Source organism: Megascapheus bottae, chromosome 24 (genome assembly GCF_031878675.1).
Source record: "Megascapheus bottae isolate mThoBot1 chromosome 24, mThoBot2.hap1, whole genome shotgun sequence".
NCBI lineage: Eukaryota > Metazoa > Chordata > Mammalia > Rodentia > Geomyidae > Megascapheus > Megascapheus bottae.
The window spans coordinates 7,459,048-7,478,365 of NC_143532.1; the positions used below are offsets into that span (position 1 = coordinate 7,459,048).

The 19,318-nt window shown below is 44.6% G+C and overlaps 1 protein-coding gene across 7 annotated transcripts; it reads left to right on the forward strand.

Moving 5' to 3' along the window:
• The first annotated feature begins 33 nt into the window (after positions 1-33).
• Adat1 (adenosine deaminase tRNA specific 1) lies at positions 34-18,374 on the forward strand. Of its 7 annotated transcripts, none has more exons than XM_090357311.1 (10): positions 34-93; positions 1,453-1,640; positions 1,735-1,803; positions 3,139-3,193; positions 3,832-3,962; positions 4,893-5,481; positions 6,927-7,072; positions 8,469-8,568; positions 11,174-11,260; positions 14,050-18,374. In XM_090357311.1, the coding sequence occupies exons 3-10, from the start codon at positions 1,755-1,757 to the stop codon at positions 14,180-14,182; spliced, it is 1,290 nt and encodes a 429-aa protein (XP_090213437.1). In that variant the 5' UTR covers positions 34-93; positions 1,453-1,640; positions 1,735-1,754; the 3' UTR covers positions 14,183-18,374. The 7 variants fall into 7 exon arrangements, with proteins under 7 accessions (XP_090213437.1, XP_090213439.1, XP_090213435.1 ...); XM_090357309.1 differs by lacking the exon at positions 1,453-1,640 and adding an exon at positions 789-1,430 and having other exon boundaries at positions 68-93; XM_090357313.1 differs by lacking the exon at positions 3,139-3,193.
• Positions 18,375-19,318: the final 944 nt, after the last annotated feature.

Below are 19,318 nucleotides of genomic sequence, written 5' to 3' on the forward strand. Positions count from 1 at the left end.
TCGTGACGTCACTTCCTCCGCGCCCGGTCGCTCAGCTGTCTGAGAGCGCGCGTGTCCCGGAGCGGTGCACGGAGCTGAGGCGGCGCGCTCGGGGTTCGCAGATGAGGGGCTCTGGGGGCCGCCGGGTCGGGGCCGCTGGTCTAGCTTTACCTTGGTTCTGCCGGGGCAGGCGGAGGGAGCGGGCTTTCCGGGGCTGGCGACCCGTGGGGAAGTGCAGGCTCCCGGCCTCTCCCCTCGTCTGCAGGGAAGCGGGCTTTCAGCCCCATGGGACTGGGGGGTGGGGGGGACTGCGCCCAGATGCCCCGGGGGCAAAGAAGCATTTCCCATGTGGGTGCTAGGCCTGTTTTGTTTTTTTCTTTATAAATGCTTAGCTGTGTACACCTGCCATATGATCCCATCTTCTAAGAAGCTTTTCATATAGTCTCACAAGGTCAGGACATACTCAGTGAACATCTGTAGGACAAGAGGAAGAGTGCAAATTGCCCAGGAAAATCAGCAAACGTTGTTCTTTGTAATATGAATCCCCATGTAACACTGATTGCTCAGGATCTTGGCAATTGGTTTCACAGATATTAATTAAAAGATAAAGTACTATTGGGACAATCTTAACAGATGAGGAAAATAAAACAAGTGGTAGGTAATCTACCTAATACCATAGTTAATTTATGACATGGCCAGAATTAGGAGCTAGGAAAGGCAACTCCCGTGCCCATGTCCTTAAGGCAGAAGGCTTGTAAAAACTAATTGGTGAGAAAGGAGTTAATTTCTGCCTTTCCCTTCTGCTGTAGAGGAAAGAAGAGAAGAATAGTTTCTGAAGAAGAGGATGGAAAAGAGCATCTTTTCCAGAAAGATCAGTCTTGTGTGTTGAGGACCTGCACAAAGCAAGCTGAAGTCTGCAACCCTCTATTCACTGCTTCCATATGAAAATTGAAGCCAGATACTTCCTCTCATTCATATGCTCTTGTGCTGAATAGTAAATTCAGAAACAATATGTGCAGATGACTAAGAAAAAAATTTGGAGCTTGAAAAAAATAAGGTAGCTCCTGGGTTGGTAGGACTTGGAGCTCCTTTAACCTTTCATTAAAGATGAAAGTGGACTGAGAGGTAGTAGGAAAAAGTAAACTAGCATTCCATATAGAAGAGGCAGGGTTCAGAGTGAAGATGGTCAGAAGCATTGATTTAATCTGCAACATCTTGCACTGATTCTACTTTATGTCTGATGCCTGTGACTTTTGGTAGGACTTCAGCCCCAACCCCAGCCATGTGGACAGCTGATGAGATTGCTCAGCTGTGCTATGAACACTATCAGATTAGGCTGCCTAAGCAAGGCAAGCCTGAGCCCAACCGAGAGTGGACATTGTTGGCAGCGGTTGTGAAGATACAGTCTGCTGCTGACCAGCCTTGTGACATCTCTGATAAGGCAATGCAAGGTGAGACGTCCTCTCTTCACAGGTGGTAGACTTAGTCTGGCAGTGCTGTACAAGAACAGTTGTGAGCAGAATGGCACTGCAGTGCTGGGCACATTTGGTCTTGATGGTATTCAAGAACATTATGAACAGCATCAGGCACGTTTTCCCTGGTCACCACCAGGTGGCGACATAGCTACAGCATCTGCAAACTGCCTTGCTGGAACCAGCCTGGTAAGAGGGCCTGTGGGAATCCACCCTTACTAAACCTGAGCCCTGGTGAACATTCAGTCTGAGAGCTCACTTGATATTTTTTTTTTTCCCTCAGTGACAAAGGAAGTTGTCTCAATGGGAACAGGAACGAAATGCATAGGCCAGTCCAAAATGAGGAAGAGCGGTAAGCGTGTGAAGAATGGTGGGATCTAAACAAGGAATTGTGAATCTGGGAGCTTTGGAAACCAGTGTTTGTGGTAACCTTTACTCTTGTCCAGGAAAAGGGGCCACACACACACACATATTTGTGATGAACACAAGTATCATACTGTGATGCATAAGATTTGCAATCTGGGGGGACTGGGAGTTTGGCCTAGTGGTAGAGTGCTTGCCTAGCATGCACAAAGACCTGGGTTTGATTCCTCAGTACCACATACATAGGGGGGGAAAAGAAACCAGAAGTGGTGCTGTGGCTCAAGTGGGAAAGCTCTAGTCTTGAGGAAAACCCAAGGACAGTGCTCAGGCCCTGAGCCCAAGCCCAGGACTGGCAAAAAAAAAAAAAAAAGAAAGAAAAGAAAATCTGAGGGACAATGCCCAGGCCCTGAGTTCAAGCCCCAAAATGAACACAAAAGGAAAAATAAAAATAAAAAAAAGATTTGCAATCTGGAATGGCTAGCCTCTCATTTCCTGGTTACTATTTGTGCCAGTTGAAAGGTAGTGCTCATTTAAAGATCAGAAGTCCAGAGCTAAGCTTAGTGACCAATGCCTGTAATTCCAGCACTGTGGGGGATGAGGCCAGCTTGTGCTACATACTGAGAGCCTGTCCAAAAAAAAAAAGGTGAGGGGGGGGGCAAGAAGGGAGAGTCCAATTTGAAAGCAAAGGCTACCAGGAACATTCATTCTGAATAAACTGAAAGTCAGCCAGTGTAGGTTCCCTAGCTATTGTGCATTACTCTGGAAGATTGTGTGGCTATAGAATAGGTAGAGAATGCAGTTTGAGTGATTTCCAAGCCCCAGAAAGCAATCTTGAATTTAATGGAGGTTTTGGCACCAACAAGAATGTGGATGTTCCTTACAGGGCTGCAGTTTTGACCTACTATGCCCAGCAGCAAGTTCCTCTTTGATTTTGTGTCATCCCTGCCCACCCCATTCTCCTAGCCTTGCCTCCTGTCAATGAGAAGACTCTCCCAGGCCTCTGTGGGTTAAATTAGGTGGAGTGGTATCAGCATGAGCACAAGTGTGATACTGTGATACAGAAGATTTCCAATCCTGTGGGCCGAGGCTGTGTGCTGCTAAATACCTTATACTGCACCAGCTAGTCCTCTGCACCACAGTGTCCTGGTCCCTTATGTTTACAGTGCTGAGCTGAGAAATGGAGCTGCAGATGCATTGCCATTAACAATTACAACACTTCCTAGCAATACCCTCCAGAAGCCTCCTGGCCATTCTGAGTGCTGGGGGTACAGCTGTGTTCTAGGAACCAGACCTCTCCACATTCCATGTCGTGTCCTTTCCACAGGAGACATCCTCAATGATAGCCATGCTGAAGTCATAGCCAGGAGGAGTTTCCTACGGTAAGGCATGTCCTCAATGAGTCCCTACAAGCAGTCTGTCAGTTGAACCACACCTCTAACCAGAATTTGCATTCCAGGTTAGCCCTCTTAATAATCCAGATTATATTGTTTGGTGAACTATTGTGTTCAGCACTGGTGGACCTCAAACTTGAATGTGCCTCAGAATCATCTAGAGTTTATTAAAACCCAGATTTCTGGAGTTGGGGGTGTAGCTCTGTGTTGCAGCTCTTGTCTCATATGCAAGGCCCCCAGGACTAGTTCATAATTTTGCTGTTAAATTAGAGGTGAAGTTTCCAGGACTTTTCTGCTAGGGCTGACTCCAAGCTATTATCTTCCATATCTCAGCCTTCTGAGTAGTTAAGGTAACAGGTGACAGGCCTTTTCTCCTTTTTTTCCCCCCCTGGGGTTTGAACTCAGGGCCTATCCCTGGGCTGGCTTCAAACTGCAATCTTCATATCTCAGCCTCCTGCGTAGCTAGAATTATAGACATAAGCCATGGGCACCCAGCTTTTTTTCTTTTTTTAGTTAATTTTTGCAGTACTGAGGATCAAACACAAGCCACACTCAATTTCTGTACTACTAGCTATATATGTATGTCCCAGACCCGTTGTTCCTTCTGATAACATCCATATTCTTAGGTACCTTCTCTATCAGCTCCAATTGGCAGCCACTCTGGAAAAGGACAGCATCTTTATCCCAGGAACTCACAAAGGGCTGTGGAAACTCAGACCAGATCTTTCTTTTGTATTTTTCTCCAGCCACACACCCTGTAAGTATATTCAAGCCTTTTAAGTAGAATTGCAGTGTCTACTTTTCTTATGTGTGCCTTACCCATAGACATGTTTCTCACATAAGTAGTTTTGACTGGAGTATGGCCTTTTTATGTGCCTAATCTCTCCTACCAGGGGGAAGGTAGAAGGCAGAGGTAGGCAAGAGTGGCATCTCACTCGTAGAATTACTCAGTTATCAGATCAAGACTGGGAAATTTAAGGCTTAAATTTTACGATGCTAACAACATGTATCCTTCTGTAGTAACTTATCTGTGTCTTTACATGTCCTACAACTCTCCATTCTTTCATTCATTGAACAGTACACCTCTTACTTTCAAACCTCCCTCCCCTTCTGCATCTCTTTCTGTGTCTATCTTTCCTTCTGGTTCTAGTTGTTTGAGCCACAGTCTTGCTATATACTCCTGTCTGACCTCAAACTCATAATCTTCCTGAAATAACTGGCATATGCCACCATGCAAAGCCAGAAGAGAGGTTCTTCATTACTCTAGCAGATGATAATGAATGAAACCCACCCATTATTTATGTTAATAGTCTTTCAGGACATTTAGACAGTTGTGGCTAGTTAGGGAAATTTTTCTTGCATTATTGTTAGTGGGTATGCTTTTTTCTATCTGCCTGTCTGTCTGTCTGTCTGTCTTTCAGGTTTTTGTGCCAGTCCAATCCTAGGGCTTGAACCCAGAGCCTGGGCACTGTCCATAGGCTTTCTCAAGGCTAGCACTCTACCATTTGAGCCACAACACCATTTCCGGCTTTTTCTGTGTATGTGGTAACTAAGGAATTGAAGCCAGGGCTTCATGCATGTTAGTCAGGCACTCTACCCCTGGACCAGACTCCCGGCCAGTCATTGGCTCTTCTCACACGTTCCAGACAGGTGATGGTGTGGGAACTCATCTCTCCTCCTCATGCAGGTGGGGATGGCTCCATCATTCCAATGCTTGAGTTCGAGGAGCAGCCTTGCCATCCTGTCACCATCAGCTCATCCGCAGGAGACAGTGGTGACCTGGAGGCTCTTGAAAAAGAAGGGAATTGTGATAACACCGACAGTCCTGTAGCCAAGAAGATGAGACGTGGAACTCCTTCCAGCTTGGTCACCAATGGAACAGCTCACTGTGACAAGCAGGAACAGGGTCTAGTCATGCCAGAGGTCAGCAGCTGGAACCTCACTGCACAAGAACCAGCCACATTAACTGAAATGCCCTGTGGCATCAAAGTGGTGGACATTCACAGAACTGGGGCCAAGTGTGTCCCTGGAGAAGCTAAGGACCCAGGGAAGCCAGGTGCCGCATACCACCAGGTGGGGCTGCTGCGAGTAAAGCCAGGCCGAGGAGACAGGACATGCTCCATGTCCTGCAGTGACAAGATGGCCCGGTGGAATGTCCTTGGATGTCAGGGAGCCCTGTTGATGCACTTCCTGGAAGATCCCGTCTACCTGTCAGCTGTGGTGATTGGAAAGTGCCCATACAGCCAGGAAGCCATGCAGAGAGCACTGATGGGGAGGTGAGAAGCTGGTGGAGGGCAGTATACGTGAGTCCAGAGAGCCTTAGAATGCTCTATACATTTTCATCCAGCAGTTACACATCTAGAAACTTGTCCTAAAGGAAGAAGAACGCAGGGCCGGGAGTTTGGCCTCGTGATAGAGCGCTTGCCTAGCATGCATGAAGACCCTGGTTTGATTCCTTGGTACCACATATATAGAAAAAAGCCTGAAATGGTGCTGAGGCTCAAGTGGTAGAGCTCTAGCCTTGAGAAAAAGAACCCAAGGACAGTGCCCAGGCCCTGAGTTCATGCCCAGGACTGGCAAAAAAAAAAAAAAGAGAGAGGGAGAGAGAGAGAAGAAAGCTAAACTTCCCCATAACCAGAAGGGGGAGCCATTACTTCCAGAGCTTCCCCTGCTACTTCCTGTTTTTGTTTGTTATGGCCGCTGCTGTCACTGTAAGATGATGCTGGGAATCCACTAAGATTTCAGTTGGAGTTAGAATTTGGGCAGTTTTTAGCCAACCTAAATTACCTACGTTTTCTTGCCCGAAAGAGGTTACTTCAAAGATAGATCTTTTGTTAATTATCTTAAGTACTTTACTGGAAAGAGCCAGAATGTGCCAGGCATCTAAAGACATTGCAGTATCTAGGCCCTGAGTTCAAGCTCCAGGACCACCACAAATTAAAAAAAAAAAAAAAAATGGAAGAGGGTTGTAATTTAAAGCCATCCCAGGCAGGAAGATCACAAAACTCCTTTTCAACTCATGGCTGTGCACAGTGGCATAAACACAAATACTTAACGTATTCCCAAATAGCCAAAAAGTGAGAACAGCCCAAATGCCTGCCAGGAATGCCACATGGAAAAACTGGCATCTCATATAATGGACAATATGATCTGCTGTGAAAAGGACTGCAGGGCATGAATGAACCTTGAAACATCTTGCTAAGTGACGTAAGCCATGTATTGCATGATTTCATTTATGTGGAAACCCTGAAGAGACAAACCCATGGAGACCTATGGGTTAGTGACCAGCAGATAGTGACTGTGGGGGAAAAGTCTGGGATTTGAAATTACTATCTGCCCATCCTGTTCTGTTCTGGCAGTTCATTGGATGTACTTCAAGCAAAAGAGAGGAGGGAAAACAAAGAAGCTTGAACATTAAGGGATAATTTAGTGTGTGGTATGTTTAGAGGTTTACTATTAAGTTAATAGGTTCCTCAAATGAAAATTGAAGCTTGATATTTCTGACATCACTGATAGATGCTGGCTCATTTACCTGTTACCCTTAGAGTGATAGGGAAGGATCTGTACCAGACATAGAGTTCTTCCAGCACACACTTGCTCATACCCCCACAAACAAGAAGCAGGTAGACCCACAAAGCTCAGGGATGGGGAGGTGGTCCACCGTCTTCAAGACTTCCTCCGGGAGTGTATCCAAAATGAATACATTTTCCCTCACATTTAGGTGTCAGAATGTCTCGGCTTTACCCAGAGGCTTTAGAGTTCAAGAACTGAAAATACAACAGTCAGATTTACTGTTTGAACAGAGCCGCTGCGCAGTACAGGCAAAAAGACTGGGCGGTCCAGGCCGGTTTGTGCCTTGTGGGGCAGGTAAGGAGTACAGGTGGAACTTACCTGGAGCAATTTTTTCCTGGCAGAATATCCTGGGCAAGTCTACATCACCTCAGCCTCAGAAGGCAAATTAGTGTTCCAGCAGTCAGTAGTACATACTTTGGTCATCACCCATCCTGGGTTAAGTTTCTGCTCTGTGTGACTGTGGGCAAGTAACCCTTTTCTGGTGTAGTCTCTTTATAAGTTTTGGGTTTTTTGTTTGTGTGTGTGTGTGTGTGTGTGTGTGTGTGTGTGTGTGTGTGTGTGTGTGTGTGTGTGTGTGTGTTTTGTCATGTATCATGGACTCTGGTCCCACGCATTGTCCCTGAGCTTTTCAGCTCAAGGCTACCACTCTACCCCTTGAGCCACATCACCACTTCCAGTTTTCTGATGGTTAATTGGAGATTAGAGTTTTATGACCAAGGCTGGCTTTAGGGTGGCTTTGAACCTCGATCCTCAGATCTCAGCCTCCTCATTATCTAGGACTACAGGCATGAGCCTCCTCGCTTAGCAGTGTTTTTGTCTTTATCTTAGAAGAATATTCATTTCCTAGCCAGGCACCAGTGGGTCATGCCTTTAATCCTAACAACTCAAGAGGCTGAGATCTGAAGATTGCAGTTCAAAACCAGGCCAGGCAGAAAAGTCCATAGTGTGTGTTTGTTTGTTTGTTTGTTTTTGTTGTTTTTTTGTTTTGTTTTTTTCCAGTCTTGTGTCTTAAATTCAGGGCTTGGGCCGGGAGTTTGGCTTAGTGGTAGAGTGCTTGCCTAGTATATACAAAGACCCAGGTTCAATTCCTCAGGACCACATACCACACACCAGAAGTGGTGCTGTGGCTCAAGTGGTAGAGCTCTAGTCTTGAGAAAGCCCCAAGGACAGTGCTCAGGCCCTGTGTTCAAGCCCCAGGACTGGAAAGAAAAAAAAATAGATTATTTTCAGCCAGGCTTGGTGTCTCACCGCCTGTAATCCTAGCTACTCAGGAGGCTGAGATCTGAGGATCAAAGTTCACAACCAGCCCAGGCACTAAAGGACCTGAGACTCTTATCTCCAGTTAACCCTAGAAAACTGGAAGTGGGGCTGTGGCTCAAGGATAGGGCAGCAGCCTTGAGCTGCAGAGCTCAGGGACAGGACCCGGGCCCAGAGTTCAAGCCCCATGACCCACCAAAACAAACAAACAAAAAAGGATTATTTTGGGCTGGAAGCGTAGAGTGCTTATCCAGCCTTGGGTTTGATTCCTCGGTATCACATACACAGAAAAAGCTGGAAGTGGCAGAGCACTAACCTTGAGCAAAAAGTGTCCAAGGACAGTGCCCAGGCCCTGAGTCAAAAAAAACAAAAGCAAAAACATTATCTTATAGGAAAATGAAGAATTTAACACCAGAATGTTTTCTCTTGGTAGCAATCAGCTGGAGTTCAGTTCCTGAGCATCCATTGGACGTTACTGCCAATGGATTTCCACAGGGAACAACGAAGAAAGGACTCAAAAGCCTTCAGGCCAGGTACCACTATCAGGGCAGGAGGGCATGGGTCTGTGATGTGAGCTCACACTTTCACTCTCAAATCCAGAACATTAAACAGCCCCTAAAAGAATCCCACACCCATTAGCAGTTACTGCCTACTCCTTTTCCTTAGCTCTGTGAGACCTTGAAGGGACTTATTTCCTCACTCCATAGATGTATCACTTTGTGTGATTTTGTTTTATATAAATAAAATCATATGGTTTGCAGCTTTTTCTCTTTGGCTTCGTTCACTTAGTGTGTTTTCATATGGAGCAGGTGTCTGTACTTCAGTCCTGACTTGGTTTGTTTGGACTAGTCTTGGAGCTTGAAGTCAGAGCCTGAATGCTGTTCCTGAGTTGTTTGGGGTTTTTTGGTTTTTGGGTTTTGTTTTTTTGGGGGGGTTTTGTTGTTGTTGTTTTTTCCTGAGTTGTTTCTGTGTTTTGTTTTGTTTTTTGCTCAAGGCTAGCACTTTACCTACTACCTGAGCTGTAGCTATAATTAGTCCACGCTTTGAATTGCCATCCTCAAATCTCAGCCTCTTGAGTAGTTAGGATTGCATGTTTGAGCTACCAGCACCCAGCCTTCAGTCTTTTCTTATAACTAAATGATTTTCCCTTGAATGGAGATGCCACATTTGTCTAATCCCTTATCTTTTCATCAATTGGTGGCCATTTGGCTTGTTCTTTTTGGCTGATCTTCAGAATACTTGTTTTCATTCTTTGTCCATTTGGTAAATTGGTTTATCTTTTTTTTTTTTTTTTTTTGCCAGTTCTGGGCTTGAGCTCAGGGCCTGAGCACTGTCCTCAGACTTTCTCAAGGCTAGAGCTCTACCACTTGAGCCTCAGCACCACTTCTGGCTTTTTTTCTATTTATGTGGTGCCGAGGAATTGAATCCAGGTCTTCGTGCCTGCTAGGCAAGCACTCTACCACTAGGCCAACCTTCCAACCCCCTAGTTTATCGTTTTGATGTTGGATTGTAAGACTCCTTTATATGCTCTGGATACATTTGTTTCGCACATACATGGGCAGCAAGCAGTTCCCAGATTCCTGTGAGGCTGTTGGCCAGCTTGCCCCAGTAAGTCAGTGTCATTTAGGTGGTGGAGCTTGCTGCTTGTTCTAACCTGAGCCCATCCTCAAATTATATGTGTGCTCTGAAGCGAGGCCAGTGGCTCATCTTGGCCTCAGTGTGTTTATACCTGTAAAGTGAGGACTTTTCTATAGATGATCTAAAGTCTGTGACATGTCATTTAGGAAGCAGGTCAGGTTTCTAAAAGGTTTTCATTCATTCACTGAATGTTAAGTTGTACCAATGCTTCTTTGTACCTCTGTTCCTCATTTTTCTTCTTTAATGCCTTGAGGGGATTTCCTTAGGGGGATTTTCATGTGTTTCTATTTTGATCTCGTGAGTCAAATCGAAATTCCTGAGTGCCAGCAACTGCACCAGCATAGTTTAGAGCAGGAAAACGACAGGTGAGGGCTCAGAGTTCCCAATAAGCAGTACCTGGAGTAGGCTAGTCCCAGCTGGGGCTGGGAGCTTTGTGCACTGTACATGTATCTGTTTCACATCTACCAATTATGGCCACTGTGTCTGAGCTGAGGGTGTCATTTGATGCAATTCCCCATTTTTAGGTGCAAGCCATTCCATGCAAAGGTAGCAAGATGGAATCAAAAGAAAATATAAATGGGCTGGGGTCAAGTGCTTGCCTAGCATGCACAAGAACCCAGGTTCAATCTTCCATATTAAGAATCCCACCTGGACACTGGTGACAAGCCTATTGTCCTAGCAACTTAGGAATCTGAAGTTTGAGACTCATAGCTTAGAGTCAATCTGGGCAGAAAAGTCCATGAGACTCTAATCTCCAGCTAACCTCCAGAAAACTGGAAATGGAGCTATGGTTCAACACTAGAGCTATGGTAGAACACTAGCCTTGAGCAAAAGAACTCAGGGATAACAACCCTGAGTTCAAGCCCCATGACCGACAAAAAATACAATAATAATTATTAACAATTCCAAATGTTCCTGGAGGTTTGTTTTCTTGTAGTGAACGTTTGGCATCCAAAGACCAAGAATGTTCCCAGGGGGTAATCAGGAGACTCCACCTTGGGTGGCTATATATTACTACTACTACTACTACTACTACTATTATTGTTATTATTATTGAGACATAATCTTGCTATAGCCCAGGCTTATCCAGCCTTATCCAGTGCTGGAATTACAGACACTACCACACTAAAATCTCCAGTGAGCTATATAACTATGTCTCACACAGGGCACAGCATTGCATCTTTAAAGCAAAGCTGTCCATGTTCTATAAACCATGCTGAGCCCAGGGCCAGTGCCCTTGACAGGGAAACAGATGTGTAACATTACAGAATGAAGTTTACTCATTTTACGTAAGTTTTCCACATTTGAGTCTGTTATTCTTCTGTGGAAAACATTTCTCAGGATGTGTTTCATATTTGTACCTCAACCTGATCAGGTCTGGATTTTCTCCTAGCCAAGCACAGGTCGAGATGGGCCTGGAACATTCCAATATTGTAGTCTCCCATAGTGGCCTGATACATAGTAAACAATCAGTAATCTTTACTTTCTTCTTTTGAACAGATCCCAAATCAGCAAAGTGGAGCTCTTCAGATCATTCCAGAAGCTTCTAGGCAGCATTGCAGAGGACACTCGGCCAGACTCCCTCAGGTGATACTGCTGACCCGTGGCTTTCCATATTTAGGAACACTTGTGTTTCAGCCCTGCCCTGTCACTAGCAGGATGCTGTCATGGGAATTGGTGGATCTTACTACTTTCCCCTTGACTTTCATCCCAAGTCATGCTTACAGAGAATGGAAACTTAGGGGGAATTAGACCCAGTTACAGGAGAATGGGGGGCATCCATGAGCCTTACTTAGGGCATTGAAAGAAAGAGTGTTTCTTTCAGTAAACACAAAAGAATGACAGGGAAGCTCTCCGTCCCTTCCTTCTTTCCTCCCTCCCTCCCTTTCTCCCTCTCCCCGCCTCTAGCGCTCTCCCTCTCTCCCTCCCTCCTTTCCTTCCTTCTTTTCTTCCTTCCTTCCTTCCTTCCTTCCTTGCTTCCACTGAGAATGGAACCCAGGGCTTCCCCATGTTAGGCAAATGCTCTGTCACTGATGGAATACCCCTGTCTGAGAGAGAAATTCTTGACCAGGGCTATTTTCTAGAAGCATAGGGCTAGGGTAAAGTTTCAAGCTGGCATGTATGCTTCATACCTGTATTCCCAGCATGAGGGATGCTAAGGAAGACAAATCGCAGGTTCAGGAACAGGTTGGGCCACATACAAAGTCATGGCGAGCTCGGTCTACATAGTCTCTGTCTCATAAATAAATTATTTAATAATAAAAGCTGCCATGTAATGCAGGGCCTGGTGGCTCACACCTATAACCCTAGCCACTAGGCTGAGATCGGAGGATTGCTGCTCAAAGCCAGCTTGGGCACTGAACAACAAGAGACTCTTATCTCCAATTAACCACTAGAAAAGCGGAGGTGGCACTGTGGCTCAAGGGGTAGGGTGGTAGCCTTGATAAAGAGCTCAGGAACAGCGCTCAGGCCCAAGGTCCAAGCCCCACGATCCATCAAAAAAAAAAAGTTGCCATGTGTATGCATCCCATTTCTTAACAAAAAGCTGTAGCTAATAGATCATATACTAAGATCAATATTTGCTATAAAAGGCAATTTTTCTCAGTGCTGTGGTGAGCTGAAAAACAACTTAAGTCTCCCCAGATCTTGGCAAAGCACAGAAGAGTACAAGATAAAATGAGTTTAATAAAACATGAGTTTCAATGGCAAGACAGCAGGGAAGAGCAAGAGAAATAATCTATAAATAGTACAGGAAATAATACATATTAAGCAGTAGGCCCAAGCCTATTCTGTGGTCTGGTTTTGATAACCAGTAACTATACTGTTATTTGATTTTTAAAAATCTGTCTTTTGGGCAGGTGTGGTGGCTCATGCCTATAATCCTGCTGTAATCCAGAGGCTGAGTTCTGAGAATCACAGTTCCAAGGCAGCTAGGGTATTACAAAGCCAAGAGACTCTTAATCACTAGAAAATGGGAAATGGGAAGGCTCAAGGCTCAAGGGGAGGGTGAGCTGCAGAGCTGAGGGACAACACACAGGCCCTGGGGTGGGGTGGTAGCCTTGAGCTGAAGAGCTCAAGGACAGTGCCCAGGCCCAGAGTTCAAGTCTCAAAACGAACAAAACAAATGAACAAAAAAATAAATCTGTCTTTTAGAATTGATGCATGACTCAAGTGGTAGCATACTGTCCTTGAGAAAGCTCAAGAACAGTGCCCAGGCCCTTAGTTCAAGCCCCAACAAAACAAAAAAATCTGACTTCTGCTGGGATTTGTGAGCCCCTGAGATTTTGTTTTAATGATTCAGGATGGCAAGGAAGATTTATATGGGAAAGGACTTGTATGATGGGAGGTGTCAGGAAAAGCTTAGCTCAGATCCACAGACACAGGGACCTTGGCAGCCCAGGATCAGGCAGTGGGTGGAAAAGATGGTTCTGCTTGCCAGACCATCAAGGCTGGCCTGATGGGAGGAGTGGCTCCCACCGGACTTGAACTCGTAAACAGGATCATTGCTGAAGATTGGCAGGGCAGTGAAATACAGAGTAAGGTAAGAATTTGATCCAAGAGGAGGATCAAAAGCAAGGGTGGGCTGGGAATGTGGCCTGATGGTAGAGTGCTTACCCTAGTATGCGTAAAGCTCTGAGTTTGATTCTTCAGTACCGCATAAACAGAAAAAGCTGGAAGTAGCACTGTGGCTCAATTAATAGAGTGCGAGCCTTGACCAAAAGAAACTCAGAGACTGTACCTAGGCCCTGAGTTCAAGACCCAGGACTGGCAAAAAAAAAAAAAAAAAAAAAAAAAAAAAGACAAAAGTGGAAGATTTTTTTTCTTCCTAAACTGACTCAGCAGAATTCTTGCTGGGACTGGATTTAGAGAGTCAAGGACAACCCAGGGTCAAGATTGGTCAAACTTGTACCCTGTCTTGAGGTCAAAGATCCATCTTATCAGAAGAACTGGGTTAGTGTTTTTCTCTAAGTCTGAATGGGTTTGGAGAGGTGTTCCCTGCAGTAGGAAGAGGAGAAATGCAAACATGGTAGAGAATTCTTAGTAAGGAAAGAAAAAGGCAAGAAGATTAATTACTGGATCCTTTGGTGGAAATTATAGACCGTTCGAAAACCTGAAACCCAAAATATAGTTATTCTTGTTTTATCTGTTTCTACCAGGACCATCCTCACTAGAACTCTGTTCATTCTTACCTTCTTTAAGCTCTGCCACTTTCACATGATTCCGTACAAAGGAGACAGGGTTGCTCTGCGAAAGTGCATTGAGCACCTCTGTTCTTGGTCTCCCATTGTAATCTGTGTAGTTGTTTCTCGGGTCTTGCAGGCCCAAGAGGTGAGCATGTCCCTGAGAAGTCATGCTTGGTGGTATGTGTGCATTAGGGGGCAGAAGCTGGACACCTACCAGGACTACAAGGAGGCTGCGTCTGCTTACCAGGAAGCCTGGAGCACACTCCGGAAGCAGGCATTTGGATCCTGGATCAAAAATCCACCAGATTATCACCAATTCAAATGAATAGGAAATGTTTTCCAGCCGAACATGAGGATTTATACCTGTAATCCTAGCCTTGAGGAGGTGGAGATCAGGACGATCACAGGCAGTTCAAAGCCAGCCTGAGCAGTAAGGTTCTGACACCCCATCCATCCAGTCGAAGCTACGTGGTAGTACACATTTCACCCCAGCTGCATGGGAAGGACGTAGAAGATCTCAGTCCAGGCCAGCTGAATCATGAGACACACAAAAAAATGCGGGGGACACGTCCACATGGCAAAGCTCCTGCCTCACAAGTGCCAGACTTTGAGTTCAAACCCAGCATCACCCAGAGAAAAGTCTGCAGGACTACTAGTATGAGGAGTCTTCATTCTGGACAAACATGAGCTTTTCTGGTGACTAAATCAAGAAAACATTGGGTGGGGGACATTTTACTGCCGCTTCCTATTTGACTTTGGTTGTATTTTATTCCTTCTCTAAAATACAGAGGGGCCGAGAGTTTGATCTAGTGGTAAAGTGCTTGTCTAACATGCACGAAGACTCAGGCTCAATTCCTCAGTACCACATACATTTAAAAAAAAAAAAAAAAGCCGGAAGTGGTGCTGTGGCTCAAGAGGTAGGGTTCTAGTCTTGAGAAAACTCAGGTCCTGAGCTCAAGCCCAGGACTGGGAAAAATGAAATAAAATACAGTACTTGAGTACTTGGCAGCATTTCTGTTTTTATGTGTTCCTATGCTGAATCAGCAAGTATTTATTGGGTTGAAAAGATGTTTGAATCTAGAGTTTCTTCTGATGTGAAAAACATATATTTTATACACCCAGACTTTCTTCCTCTGGGCAGTTGTCTTTTTCCCAGTTTTCAGCAGTCAGACTTGGCTGAAGTTATCTTTCCTTCTGGCATGGACAACCCTGTTCTCAACAGCTATCAGGATTCTCTTTTTTGTTCATTTTGTTTTGTGAGACAGTCTGACCATTGTAGCCCAGTTTGCTGCATGCCGGGATTACAGGCAAGTACTGCGATACCTGACCCAAGATTCCCTTTGATCAGAGATAAGTGTGAAAGCCCACAACCTTGGATTTGCTGCTGAATGTTCCTACCATGTACAGACAGACCCCTGAGAATGAAGGTCACAAAGAAGGAAGTAGTGTAGAACCATAGCTCTGCTAACGTTGTTCCTCTGAAGTTAGTGCCACTCTGGACCTCCAATTCCAGTTGTTTGGTCTGTTAAGAGTTGGTTTTCTGACTTTCAGCTGAGGTCTATATACAGGATCACAGGTTCCTAAAGCCAGTGAACAACAGACTTGGTGACAAGTCTCATTTAACTGACATCTAATACTGAGCTCTTAGCACCTTCTCACCCTGAATAATGGACTGAAATGGGAGCCTTCCACATTGGAGTTATTCAAGGTCATTTATATAGCTTTAAGGACTTTTTAATCACAGCTTTATTTAGGTATAATTCTTATACCATATACTTTAGTGGTTTTTGGAATATCCATAGAGTTGTCATCTATTGATTTTAGAATATTTTCATCATCCCCCAAAGAGCTCTTGTACCTGTGTCAGTTTCCTAGGGCTCTTTTAACAAAGAACCACAACTGTGTAGCTTAAAACAACAGAAATTATTTTCTCAGCTCTGAATGCTAGAAGTCTAAAATCAGTTGAAATTACAGGCCAGGTGCCAGGACTTCCCACCTGCAATCCTAGCTACTCAAGATGCTGGAGATCCAGATGATTACCATTCTAAACAAGCCTAAACAAACAAAAAACTTGTTTGCTTAAAATTTTGTAAATGGTTATTATAAAGGTGATGTTCGGAGGGGTTACAGTTACCTAAGTCAGGGAAAGAGTACACTTCGTTTTGGAAATATCACCCCTTCCCTTGCTCTCTATTTGGCAAAATAGTACTTGACAGTCCTTGGCTTGAAGGTCTATCACTCCAGTTTCTGCCTCTGTCTTTACCTGCCTTCTTCTAAGCACTCTCTGGCTCCCTCTAGTCTTTGATTCTAGGATCCAAACTAACCCATTCTGGTCTCTTTTCAGCTATTCTCTGCAAAGACCCTGCTTCTTAACAAGGTCACATTCTGCTTGGCAGGTTTTTTTTAAATGGGTCCCAGTACAGAATGGCACTAGAGACTCCACAAATCCAGTGCTCAGCCCTAGCAAATGTCCTGTGTGATGATGGAGGCCAGATGCCCAAGACAGGCCCGCCTCCCAGGCCTGCTGTCTGGAAGGATAATGCCCTGGAGGAATGGCATGGGGCCGCCCTGCTCACCATTAGTTCACACCACTGCTAACTTCAGATGAGGATTCAAAGAAGGTCCACAAGTAATCGTTGACTTACCTTTTTCTTTTCTTTTTGGCCTGTCTTGGGGCTTAAACTCAGGGTGTAGGCACTGTCCCTGAGCTTTCTCAAGGCTAGTGCTCTACCACTTGAGCCAAGCACTACTTCCGGCTTTTTCCCGTGTATGTGGTACTGAAGAATCAAATCCAGGTCTTCTTGTGTGCTAGACGACACTCCCGTCCCTTGATGTACCTTCTGTGTCACTTTTACAACCATTCCCCCTCCCTTGTAGGTGTTGAAAATAGGGGCTATTTGTCATGGTTTGCCATATCATAGATTGGTTACTTATTTTCTCCAGTGTTGCTTATTTTCTGTCAGTTTGCAGTACATAAAGAAGCTTGATAAAATTGGGGTTCACCTAAGATACCAACCACCTTACCCCAATAAGAATGGTTACAAGATTTTGAACTCAGACAATGACAGATGCTGGTGGAGTTGTGGAGAAAAAGGAACCCTACTGCACTGCTGGTGGGATTGTAAGCAAGTTCAGCCACTCTGGAAAGCAGTGTGGAGGTTTCTTAACTGAAAATAGACCTTCCCTACGATCCCGCCATACCACTTCTGGGCATCTACCCTGAACATCATAACCCAGGATATGATAAGGACACCTGCTCAGCTATGTTCATCTCTGCACTATTGACAATAGCCAGGCAATGGAAACAATCCAGATGCCCTACTACAGATGAATGGATACAGAAAATGTGGTATATATATACAATGGAATTCTACATAGCCGACAGACAAGATAAAATAATGGCATTCACAGGGAAATGGATGAATCTAGAGCAAATCATGTTGAGTGAGACAAGTCAAGACCTAAGGAACAAAAGGCGCATAGTATCCTTAATATGTGGTTATTAGATCCAAACAGTACAAGAGCGAGGACTCAATATTTGCGTACCCAATCTATGGACATGGTATTGGAAATATAAACACAACTACATAGACATAAAAATCTATGACTCTATAGACATGATGTTTTATTACATAGATTAATATGTATCTATGACATACAAACCCTCAGCCTAATTCTAATTATGTTCTAAAATCTAAGTGCCAGTGATTGTATATAGAGATTCCCTTCTTAAATACTTGTTTGTTAAACACGTCATTTGAAATATGATGTAAAAATCAATGTTTGTAAATTCTTTAAAAAAAATTGGGGTTCAGTTGATTTGGCATAAATACATCACGGGTGATTCTGCATATCATGTTGAGTCATTTCAAGAGGAACATGGTATCTGATGGTCTCCATCTCACATTCTGGAACTTGGATGGGTTTGGTGATAGCAGCCTGGTCTGCTCCACCCCACTTCCGTCTGGTTTAGCAGTTTTGTCAGAGGTCTCCACAACCCTCAGGATTCACAGAACTAAGAAAAGTTGTTTTCTGCACTCTGCATGCGCATTCGTCAGCCAGTAGAAAGGCACTAGTGAAGTCAAGAGGAAATGAGGCCAGGCTTCTGGTCGTGTCTCTGTGTAGCTTGTGCTTGCAATATTTGGGTGATGGGGAGGCTGACTGGCTGCCTCGAGACACCGCCCTCCAGGGCAGCTAGCCCATTCCCAGACAGCATGAATTACTCACCTCTCCTTCCTTGAGTCTTTGTTTTGCATGTTGTGATATGCAAACCAGCCACTCCCATGGCCCAACCTATCCTTTGTGGGACTCCCACTGTCTACCCAGACCCAGGAAGAGGGAAAACCCTGCTCTCAGTGGAATGGACTGTGAAGAGACTGGCAACAGTTTGTATTTTCACTACTATATCTTTTTTTTTTTTTGCTACTATATCTTTTTAAAGAAGTGGAATTGCTAGGTCAAAACTTAAATGAACATGTAATTTTGTTTTATTTAAATATAAATATTTCTAAATACAGTCTGTGCAAAGAAAGCAATGTGTAGAACAGTGGTGCTGCATGCCATTCTATTTTTAAAAAGCTGAGATTCAGGTTTTGCTTTTCATGCTAACTATCTGTCTGTAGATATGCAAGAAACCAACCATTAAGTAGGGCCACTGGGAAGGGAAAGGAAAAGGGCCGGCCTAAGGATATGAGGGATTTTTTCACTGGATTCCCTTTATATCATTCATCCATGTTAATACTGGCCTACTTAAAAATAGGTTTGGGGACTGGCGATGTAGAACATGTGTGTTTAATTGTTCCTGAGGCTCTGGATTCAGATCCCAGCAGCATACACACAGAAACTACTTTTCAGAAAAAAGTTTTTGCCAGGCAGTGCCAGTGGCTCAGGCTTATAGTCCTAGCTAATCAGGAAGCTGAGATCCTACGATCACAATTCAAAACTAGTCCCGTCAGGAAAGTCTGCAACACTCTTATCTCCAATAAACTACTTACAAAGAGCTGAAAATGGAGCTGTGGGTCAAGTGGTAGAGCACTAGCCTTGAGTAAAAGCTGCTCAGGAACAGTGTCCGAACTCTGAGTTCAAGCCATAAAACTTACACACACACACACACACACACACACTAATAGTTTTTTTTTCTTATAGTGGCAATGGAATTTGAACTCAAGACCTTGTACTTGATAGGCAAGCGCTCAAAAAATAAATGTGGACTCCTTAGGAGGAGACTACCTTCTCTGTCCTTGGGGCCTTTACCCATGGCCCTACTCCCGCCAGCTCCCAGTCTGAGGAACGCTTTTGCCTCTGCTCCCTGGTAGCCGAGCCAGCCCTTGGACCAGGTCATTGCTTGCTGATAGCTTGCAAGATGCTTAGCAAGATGCCTTCCTAAAACATTGCTAGTTTCAGCAAAGAAAGGAGCGTGCTGCTGGCTTCTGGGCTCCAGGTGACGACCACACCAAAACCA

Excerpts from the sequence above, each read along its gene's own strand:
- Adat1 (XM_090357309.1), top strand. The coding sequence starts at position 1,220 with ATGCCTGTGACTTTTGGTAGGACTTCAGCCCCAACCCCAGCCATGTGG. Across the intron at positions 3,194-3,831 it reads GCCAGGAGGAGTTTCCTACG|GTACCTTCTCTATCAGCTCC; the intron begins GTAAGGCATGTC and ends CCATATTCTTAG. Across the intron at positions 7,073-8,468 it reads GTTTGTGCCTTGTGGGGCAG|CAATCAGCTGGAGTTCAGTT; the intron begins GTAAGGAGTACA and ends TTCTCTTGGTAG.